This window comes from Olea europaea, chromosome 2, assembly GCF_002742605.1.
Source record: "Olea europaea var. sylvestris chromosome 2, O_europaea_v1, whole genome shotgun sequence".
NCBI classification, from domain to species: Eukaryota; Viridiplantae; Streptophyta; class Magnoliopsida; order Lamiales; family Oleaceae; genus Olea; species Olea europaea.
The window spans coordinates 28,288,546-28,299,804 of NC_036238.1; the positions used below are offsets into that span (position 1 = coordinate 28,288,546).

General features: G+C 32.6%; 1 protein-coding gene across 2 annotated transcripts; it reads right to left on the reverse strand.

Moving 5' to 3' along the window:
- Nucleotides 1-94: 94 nt before the first annotated feature.
- LOC111369680 (profilin-2) lies at nt 95-2,190 on the reverse strand. 2 transcript variants are annotated; one of them, XM_022991291.1, is made up of 4 exons: nt 1,968-2,190; nt 932-1,069; nt 461-603; nt 95-343 (listed from the first exon to the last, which is right to left on the reverse strand). In XM_022991291.1, the coding sequence occupies exons 1-3, from the start codon at nt 2,088-2,090 to the stop codon at nt 469-471; spliced, it is 396 nt and encodes a 131-aa protein (XP_022847059.1). In that variant the 5' UTR covers nt 2,091-2,190; the 3' UTR covers nt 95-343; nt 461-468. The 2 variants fall into 2 exon arrangements, with proteins under 2 accessions (XP_022847059.1, XP_022847055.1); XM_022991287.1 differs by having other exon boundaries at nt 95-353.
- Nucleotides 2,191-11,259: the final 9,069 nt, after the last annotated feature.

Below are 11,259 nucleotides of genomic sequence, written 5' to 3' on the forward strand. Positions count from 1 at the left end.
TTATCTATATCTTTGCAGCTCTTAGTTACAGGAGGCTTCAGCAGATGCTAGAACAGAAGCCATGTGGAAATACATAGGGAAAAAACCACTAATATGCTGATCAGGAAAGCCAAAGGCTATGCTTGCAAATATATGTCAATCAGATCCAAATGCCCATAAAAAAACTCAAAAATACATAATTTATTCACAAGAAATCTTAATAACAATTTTCATAAGAAGAAAATGCAAAGAGACAACTCTTGTTCAATTCAGGAACGGATCACACTATCTCTTCTCAAACACCAGACTCTACTTGCCATGACCAAGACCCCAAAGCAACATCAGATACCTGTATTAGGTTTCACTGCAAAATACTACCAGTGCATACAATTAACTCGAGGTGGTATAGAATATAGATGGTAAAGTTCTCTCATTTCCGGAAGAAGAAGAAAAATGAAAGGTAAAAGAAAAAAGTACGTACCAAAACAATTAAAGACCCTGATCAATAAGATAATCACCAATCTTTTCAACAACCATGTTGCACTGGCCTGGAGTCATAGGTTCATCATAGATACCAATGATTAAGGCCATAGTGGTCTTTTTGACTGTAACTCCACCAGGTCCCTGCAGAGAACGAAAAATAATCATTACAGGTTGTGAAGACCCTCGTGTTAAATCTTATTTCACTACTTCAATACAAACACACACACACTTTCTGTAGTTGATAGGCTTGGGGGGATGCACGAATATGTATACAAATATAAATAGAAGAAAATGCCCTAGTTGATATACTAAGGACCTGGTACTTATTCTCAATCCTCAGCAACCAGTCTCAAAATCCAATTTGGACAAAACTCATCCGGTCAATTATCCACAGTTATAAACTCGAGCAAAAACAATTAACATATTCACAAGCTATAAGTTGAAGCAAAAGCAGAGACAAAAACAATACCTTTTTCCCTCGGATGACAACCCCTGGCTCACCTTGAATTACCATGTATTTAGTACCACCAAGATACAAGCCAGTAGGAGCAAGTGAACCAGGATTTTCAAAGTCATTCATGATAGCAGTGATTTCCTCAGGCTTGAGCTACGCCAGCATTAATCAAAAAGAGAATAATTTTATTTCACAGATTAACATAGAGAAAAGATATCCCAGCAAAGAAATTTAGTGCATTGCGAAACAGGCTTGTGTTGTATTATTGATGCCATTCTACTTCTATAAAAAAAAAAAAATAATAATAATAAAATAATTGCCATTCTTATCGGTTTCCATCCTTCTTGTGTTAATATATTCTGGTACGTGATGTCCACGATATCATATTATTTGCTTCTGTATCACACTACCTTAAATGGTTTATAAATAAATAAAAATACAAATCAATAAAGTGCTACCATAGTCAAACTAATATCTTTAAAGTACAAAAAAATAAACTAATAAAAAGCTGGATCAACCAAGTAAAAGCTCGTTCTATAAAATAACTGAATTAATCACTAATCAGTATCCGAAATCAGATAAATCCAGTTAAAATTAGGAATAAATTCAGTTAGTCAGGGTCAAAATCAGGAAAAGAGAAGAAGGAGGTGACAGCAAATGATTGGGTGCTTTTTGTTTTAATTTTTTAAACTGTCCAAGCACAAAATTGACACGTGACTGTGATTTTAGCCTTTTTTAACCTGAATGTGTAGCGTAGTTGTAAAAAATTAGTCGTTAATAATAAAAACCAACACATTTATCGAAAAATTAAACAGAAAGCTAGATCAAAATTATAAATGCTCAATCTAAAAACAAAATCAAGGTACAAGGTAAATGTAATAAAATACAAACAAATAACTGACGTAATTGATATCCAAAATCAGATCAGATCACGTCATCAGCATTCTTACAATCAAGAATATAATAAGTGCCCAGAAGATCTGAAAATTGAATTGAAAATAAAAATAAAAATCATACCATAAATAAAAACAGCAAAAAAGAAATGAAAGACCTGAGGGAAGGTGGTGCTCTGAGCCCAGACGGTGCCGTCATGGCCGAGGATAGCGGCGGCGGCGAGGTGATTACCCTCGATCTCCGCCATCAAGTGATCATCTATGTACGATTGCCACGACATCTTTGATTTGATTCTTTAGATTCGAATTTTTGCCTCTTGTACGTAGTTGGAGGTGAGATTTGAGAGTTGGATTAATTTTCTGAAAAGAAAAAGAGGTCCATCAGCTGTTATGCCGGTGCATCTCGATGTGGTCAAATGTCATTTCTGCCCCTTTGATCATTTCTACCCTATCACATTATTACTTTAAGCAAATTATTCAAATTGAAAAATGTTATTTCATTGAAAGATTTGATGAAATAGTAGTATTTAAATTGTTGTAAATGAAGAATCTCAATAACAAATTATTGAGTAATGCTATTTGTCTATACTCATGAACATTGCATAATTCATTAAAAAAAAAAAATTCAATTTTTTTTTGGGCCTTTTTAACTTCATAAACTGACGAAGTTAAGAGGCCTCAACTGATATATTTTTTTTTTAGTGAATAATGTCAAGAGGATTATTGTAAAATAAGTATTATTTGTGCCACGTTTTAATTGCATTACAAGATTTTTAATATTTACTTATTGCCATACTTACATTTTCGTATTTTTTTTTCACCGCATGGTTATCATTTAACATTTTATTAATCAATACATCTTGTCAAATTGATGATGATTTTCGTTCAAAAAATCTATTAAAATGGCATAAAAATGACTTATTTATATATTATGTTTTTAAATGAGCAAAACAAAAATTAATAAAATAAAAAGGTGAGACTAAATTTTTTTCTTATTTTAAAGCACGATAATAGAATTTTTGAACGAAAATTATCACAAAAAACATCATGCGCTAATTAATGAAAAGTTAAGAATAAGTATATGATGAGAAAAAGTGGAGATAAAAGCGTAAATAAGAAGTAAAGATATGAACTTTTAGTACAACTAAAATGTGATGCATTGTAAAAAATAAAAATAAAATAAAATAAAATTATAGGAAGATTATTAATCGAATCTTAATTTTACTGTATATATCAGTCTTGGACTCTTAATTATCAATAATACCCTTAAATTTTGTTTGTCTCAAATTCTTGTCTTGTTCTTTCAATTCTATAACAATTTTGAATTTAAAAGCTCGAGGAGAACTACTACCGGAATACAATTGGAAATGAGGTCATTTCCGAAATTTTATAGGGAAATTTTACCGTTGGAGTTGAGGCCTTTTCTGAAAATTTTACAGATTAGTATCGTTTCTGGTAGTGTATAGACCTGGGCTGATCTTGGGTTATTACCGCGAGCCCAACACAGTGTCCAGTAGTAGAAGTCTAGCATAGACTAAAAAGGCTTCAAGTGGTCTCACTAGTCACTACTGTAGAACTTTCTTTATTAACACTAAGGCCCCTGGACTACCTGAAAGTATAATTACATTTTCAGTACCTGTACAAGACGGCCGCGAGTTTTTGAGAGCTCGTTTGGAAGGACTTTTACTTTTATTTTTACATTTTTGTAAAATGAAAGCTCTTCTACGTGTAAGCTGTTATTGCCATTATATACAGACTAGAGGTTGAATCCATTGTTGGGGGTGGGGCATCGGGCTAGATCGGGACGATTTTTGCACAGACCCAACCCAACTTTGTCGATTTTGGGCAATTTTTGGGCCAACTCGATTGGTTCGGTAATAGAAACCGACCAACCTGAGCTGACTCTGCTCGGGTTGAGTCAACATTTTGTTTCTTTTTTCAATTCTAAAATTATTTCGAATTTCCAAATGAATCCTTTTTGCCAAAAATAAAATCAGAACAAGCGTAATAGTTTTTCTTCTGGTTGATAATAGTTTGTCAGTGTCGTAAATCATGGTGGTGTAAAAAATTTAATCGAAACAAGGTAATATAATTAAATTAAAAATATGAACAACCAAATAACCAAAATAACCATCAAGCATGAATATATTACAGTTATCCAATGGGCTTTGGGGATCCATCATCCCATGTATAGCGTGATTAAGGCTTGGTTGACAATGGCCATATTTCAATAACTATGTAAAACTGATTTCACAGCTTCATCAATCCTTTTTTAATATGATTTAGGCTTGCATGACATTGAAATTAAACAATAAGTTTGAACACAGTCGAATTAAACTTTGAAAACCCGATCTCCATAGACCCCTTCTTAAGACGTTGAGTCTAATGTGAAACGTCAAATATCATCTACGCCTAGGTGTACTAGGTCGACATGCCCATACATCATTTAGATTAAGTTTCCATAGGGTAATATCCATCGAACTGCACTGGTCGATATCTAAAATATGATGAACTGCCGAGTTCATTGATGAGTTTGCAAGAATCCAAAAGCATCGACTATTGCCTCTTGGGTGCTAAATTGCTCGAGTCGCCTACTAAAATTTTAGCATCCTTATCCCGTCCCACACTCTTTGAGGAGTTTGGAAGAATCCAAGACAAGTGATTTAAGCCATGTTGTATTCTTCATTCCACTAAACAATTCCCCTTGCAATGTCTTTAAGGGACCAAATCTGCACAACTGGGAAAGCCCAAAACTCTTCTAGTACTGCTACTTTTAATAGCATACAAAATCTTTCCATAAAGTGAAAGAATTGAGTGTCAACTTTTTAGGTTGAACAGGACATTGCAGGTATTATCTTTTTTTTTTTTTTAGCCCAACACAGTGTCCAGTAGTAGAAGTCTAGCATAGACTAAAAAGGCTTCAAGTGGTCTCACTAGTCATTAGTGTAGAACTTTCTTTATTAACACTAAGGCCCCTGGACTACCTGAAAGTATAATTACATTTTCAGTACCTGTACAAGACGGCCGTGAGTTTTTGAGAGCTCATCAGTTTGAGCCTGATTATCCCTAAACCCAATGTGAGTTCTTCTATTTGGATTTGCTCCCCCGCCGTGATTTTAGCCCTTATAAAAAGAAAACGGATTCTTGAACCCCTTTCACGCTCATGTCACGTCGAGGTTATATAAGGCCGATTACTCTGACTTTCTCCTCCGCTTATAGCATCTCGCGGCCATTGGGAGGATCTTTTTCGGACGTTTTCTAGGAGCAGAAGGAACGCATTCTAGACACAGATCATTGGTATTGGATGTATGGAAGGACTTTTGATTTTATTTTTACATTTTTGTAAAACGAAAGCTCTTCTACACGTAGGGGCATCGGGCCAGATCAAGACGATTTTTCCCCAGATCCAACCCAACTTTGTCGATTTTGGACAATTTTTGGGCCAACTCGATTGGTTCAATAATAGAAACCGACCAACCTGAACTGACTCTGCTCGGGTCGAGTCAACATTTTGTTTCTTTTTTCAGTTTTAAAATTATTTCGAATTTCCAAATGAATCCTTAATTGCCAAAAATAAAATCAGAACAAGCTTAATAGTTTTTCTTCCGGTTGATAATAGTTTGTCATTGTCGTAAATCATGGTGCTGTAAAAATTTTAATCGAAACAAGGTAATATAATTAAATTAAAAATATAAACAACCAAATAACCAAAATAACCATCAAGCATGAATATATTACAGTTATCCAATGGGCTTTGGGGATCCATCATCCCATGTATAGCGTGATTAAGGCTTGGTTGACAATGGCCATATTTCAATAACTATGTAAAACTGATTTCACAGTTTCATCAATCCTTTTTTAATATGATTTAGGCTTGCATGACATTGAAATTAAACATTAAGTTAGTACACAGTCGAATTAAACTTTGAAACCCGATCTCAATAAACTCTTTCTTAAGACGTTGAGTCTAATTTGAAACGTCAAATATCATCTACGCCTAAGTGTACTAGGTGTACATGCCCATACATCATTTAGATTAAGTTTCGATAGGGTAATATATCCATCGAACTGCACTGGTCAATATCTAAAATATGATGAACTGCCGAATTCGTTGATGAGTTTGCAAGAATCCAAAAGCATCGACTATTGCCTCTGGGGTGCTAAATTGCTCGAGTCGCCTATTAAAATTTTAGCATCCTTATCCCGTCCCACACTCTTTGAGGAGTTTGGAAGAATCCAAGAAAAGTGATTTAAGCCATGTTGTATTCTTCATTCCACTAAACAATTCCCCTTGCAATGTCTTTAAGGGACCAAATCTGCACAACTGGGAAAGCCCAAACTCTTCTAGTACTACTCCTTTTAATAGCATACAAAATCTTTCCATAAAGTGAAAGAATTGAGTATCAACTTTTTAGGTTGAACAGGACATTGCAGGTATTATCTTTTTTTTTTTTTCATTTTAAAATATTTATCGAGCATCTGTGTGATTTTGTGCTAGATACCACAACAGTCAACAAAATATTGAAATAATTGACCTTATATATGGATCATCATTATCGTTTGGTTTTCAGTTTCTACTAGGCCTTCCGCAAGTAGAGAGTGTATAATGATATAAATAATATATTAAAATATCTATCGATCCACATAATTTCGTAAGATTTTATTTCTGGTGACATCACTTCAGAGTCTATTTCGACTAGAAATTGAATGGTCGACCAAACTTCAATACCTAAGTTAATGTCTAAATTTAGTTCCCTTCCATCCAGCCTCCTGTCCTGCCCCATCCTAAGATACCATTTGTGACACAACTCGTCCCGAATCACCCTAATGGACTCAAAACGTGGCGTGCGTCGATGATAGATGCTGACTAGATGTCAAATCTACCACCAAGGCTGACTATGAGTTATTTAAAAAAAAATGCAACAAAATCAAATGCTTATGTAAAACATAATGCGATGGGCCCAAATTATTTACTTTGTACTTCATCAAAATGAGTTATAATATTCAACATGTCGTGTGACTCTCATTCCAAAATCATTAGGCTCTTCCAGCTAAAAAGAATCAATTTCCACCTGTAGGAAAATTACGGGAAAATATATGAGTTGATAGCTCAGTGAATGGAGAAGTTCGAAAATAATTATACTTTTTCATTTTTACATTTTTATCAAAAATCGAGTTCATTTCATTGATAACTCGCAAGATAACACCATATAATTATAGCCAAAATGTTAGGCATTCACATTACGTGGTAAAATATCATCTCAAGTCATGATATAAACTGGTAATCATGCTATAATCTCATCACATCAAATGTACTGAAAAATCTACCAAAAACGTACCATCTGACTAAAATCTGTAATCTGCCCTCAAGCTAAGAACTTTCGCCACGGGCCTTTAGCTCCTCCGTAGGGCTGGGCAAAACTCCCGAACCGAACCCGACGGTTCTTCTCAAGTTAAATACCCGAATGGGTATTTGAATCGAGAACCGACGGGTATGGTTCGGTTGTCGGTTCTAGGCCAAGACCCGAAGAACCGAATCTCCCTAATTTTTTTAATTTATTTATTTTAAATAAGCAAAATTATTTTATTTTTTCTAAATAAATTTGTTAACTAGTTAATTTAGTTCAAACAAAAAAAATATGATTTTCCTATTTCTAATTTTCAGTTCAAAGTCAACTTAATCAAATTCACATCAATTTTATCCTAGTTTGTTACTCTACTGTAGTGTCGTTTTTATTGGAGAAAATCAAATTAAAGCTCTACAACGTCTCTCTTAATTATTTTGAACTCGCTATCTTTCTCTTCCTATGATTTATGAAGAACTCAACAAAGAGAGACGTAAATAACACATAAGATTAGATTACGTTATTTTGTAAGAGCTAAGATTGAACATATCATTAATTAAATTAATGTAACTTTGTATATATTAAAAAATTTAATTATAATATGGAATTTCAGAACCGAATGAAACCGAACCGAATGGAACCGAACCCGAACGGTTCCATAATTAAATTTGGACCCGACGGTTCCACTTATTAAATACCCGAAAATTTCAGGTTGATTCGGTTCTCGTTAGAATCGAAGCGAACCGGACTATGTTCAGCCCTACCCCTGCGTGAACGAAAGCGGGTCTCAAGACCACTGATAATCAATTCTAGAATACGGTCAAAGCCCCTCAGTGAACTATATATACACTGTCACGATCCCTTCATCCCCAGCCAATTCCTTAGTATAGTATAGAACACGACCAAGGCCACTCTGTGAACTAGAAGAAGTGCATAATCACGAATACTTTTCTGATCGATCTCAATATCACGTCTCACATACCAAACAAATCTCAATATCACATGTTTCGTATACCAAGTCACAAAATGTATAATAAATAATCCTTGAAATTTCACATGTATTATAATAAAAGAGATTTCCATAATAATCATATAACTAGAACACATAATTGCATATAATTGCACATACTTTAACAATATACTTAATTTATAAATACTTTAAAAATATTTATATTTTTCCACTCACAGTACTATGTTTGCAAAATCAATCCGGTTGGTAAGTTGTTCTAATGTCAGTATCATCGCCTTTCAAAATTGAGGAATTCAAGTCTAATAGTATAACCCACTTAATTCCTAACACGTTGGCGAATCTTCATTTTTTTCCTCTTTTTCCTTTTTTTTTCCTCTCTCTTTTCTCTTTTTTTCTTTTTCTCTGGTTTGTTTCCTTCGTGTGTGTAGTGTGTGTGTTTGTTTTTAATTTGATTTTGGGTGGAATTCCACCGCCTCACTTTATTCTTTTTCTCTCTTTTTTTTTTTAATTACAAAACTCACCCTCTTAAAAAATTTCGTCCTCGAAATTCGATTAGCTAAGAATTGCACATATAAATATGTAGAGCACATTTGATCATCACCTGCCATAATACTTCTTCTATGGCATGATTTCTCTAACGAACTTTTAGTCCCAAAATTTAATCTTTCTTATCATACTTTTAATAACTTCCTACGAGCCAATATATGATATTCTTATCTTTTTTTTTTTTCCAAAACCTTAGGAAAACTCAATTATTTTTCAAATTTGAAGTTCAAAATACTACTTTTCATGTTCTCTAAATCTTCACCTTACGTCCTAATTTAAACTATTCTTTAATCACATTCTTTTTCAATAACAATGGTTATATATTAAGATCGAAAAACATTCTTACGCCCATTTCGCCATACGTTCTTAGAATATTTCAATATTATATATAACATCAATTATAGTCACTTGTGTGTAGCTTGTATATGTCAATTCAGTGCAAAATAAATAATTATCCAAGTACCATTTTATTAACAAACTATAATTGATAGCCTCTCTTTTGAACTTATCTTCGTAGTGTTTGACATTCTATCAAAAGAAGATGCACAATGTAATTTAATTATATAACTTCTTACAACTAATCAAAGATAAATACTCTAATTCCACCATACAATTAACAATATTGTCTAAATATAATTTTATAAATCTATCCTATGAATTGACTATATCATTTAAAAAGAATCTTGTAACATTTATCAATCTATCTACAATGATTTAAATACTATTTTGTCTTCATTTCGTATATTTGGAATCCCCAAACAAAAATATTTGAGGGTAACTACCTCCATTCCAAATTGACAATATATCCAAAAATTCAATTATTCATGATTTTCTAAAATTCTAGTTATCCCCGATAAAACAATTGAGATTGCTCAATATAATGTTCTTTTCCTTTAATTCTATATCACCCAATAATAATATATACACAGTTTTCATATCCACCATTTCTAATAAAATATACCTTAAACTCTGATAATTGGTAAGTATTGATATTTCTCGCAATGTGATGACATAAGCCCAATGTAACCAACTCCAATTTATGTTTTACTTATGCCTCTTCAACAATTGATCATATAATTCATAATTCATCATTTTACTTCAAAACATGTCCTAAACCTTAACATAATCCATTATTATAAATCAAATCCTCATCAACTTTTAATACAAGAGTAAATGTTTCCTCAAAATTTAATCTGATAGCAACATTTTTTTTTTTACATCCTTAAATCCACACAATATTGGTGCTCTTTCTTTCTATGAAGAAACAATTATAACAATTAATCCATGATAATTTTTTACTCTTATTCCATAAAAAGCCATCAGCCTATCACCAATGCATAAGCTTTCTTTTATATTGCACAAAGACCTTCAATTAAGATTATAACCTAAAGATACCATTCCACAATTGGATAAAATTTAGATGATGATCGTCTTAAATTTCAAACTATCCAACATATCATCCATGTGTTCCATAATGTATAGATCTTCGAAAGAGTGGAATACTTTATTCATGATATTCAAAAATACAATCGAAAACAGCCCAAAAATTACATCACTAAAATTTTAATAAATTCATTTTAACTTCAAAATTTAACTCAAAACTTTCAAATTCAATGGAATATAACACAAAACTCCAACAAATGGCCTTAAAAAATTAATTAACTTAATAACCCAAATCTTTCATCACATTATTTTGTTATGGGACAGTCATTACATTCATTTAGATGCTATTGACCATTTCATATTGTAATCATATAACGTCATCACATACTCATGGCCATGCCATATGTCTTCCAACTTTTAGTTATATCAATTTTCCTTAAGATCACATAATAATAACCTTCATATTTATCATGTGAACATTTTCACACATCGCTTAACCACCAAGATTTCATATGTTAATTTTCCAATTTCAATAAATTCCAACTCTATCATTTTTTACTCCTTTTTGTTCTTCACATAATCATACCTGAATATATATATCCATTTTAATTCTAGTTCTTGAAAAATAAATTATTCCAAAATAAGTAATCATGATGAAGTATATCACTTTTTTTTTTCACATCCCTTATAATCAACAGCTCATAAATAATCACAATGATTGAAATTGCCCAAGATAATTAAATTTCCTCCTTGATTGTTACCATACCATTCCCTTTTATTTATCGTGCCAACTATATCAAATAATTCAACATATAAATTGATAATTAAGTGGTTATACCATCTATCACTTTGAATGCATACATAAACAACCTGTAAAATCATTAAAATCTGTTCAACTCTTAATAGGTTAAATACACCACAATTTCAATCCAACAACTAATAACACTTTCCACCCATCGGATCATTGCAACTATTATATTTACATACTAGTCTTTTCTGGATCTGTTAAAAATATCTTCTTATCATTTTTGGTTCCATACATTCGAGCTTGAGAGCCTGTGATTTCCGCCACCACGACATGTGACCATAAGCACTGAATATACAAGATATGCCAATGCATGAACTAACAAGACTTTCAAAACTTTATAAACTATGCTCTGATACCACTTTGACACGACCCGTCCCGAATCACCCTAGTGGACCCGA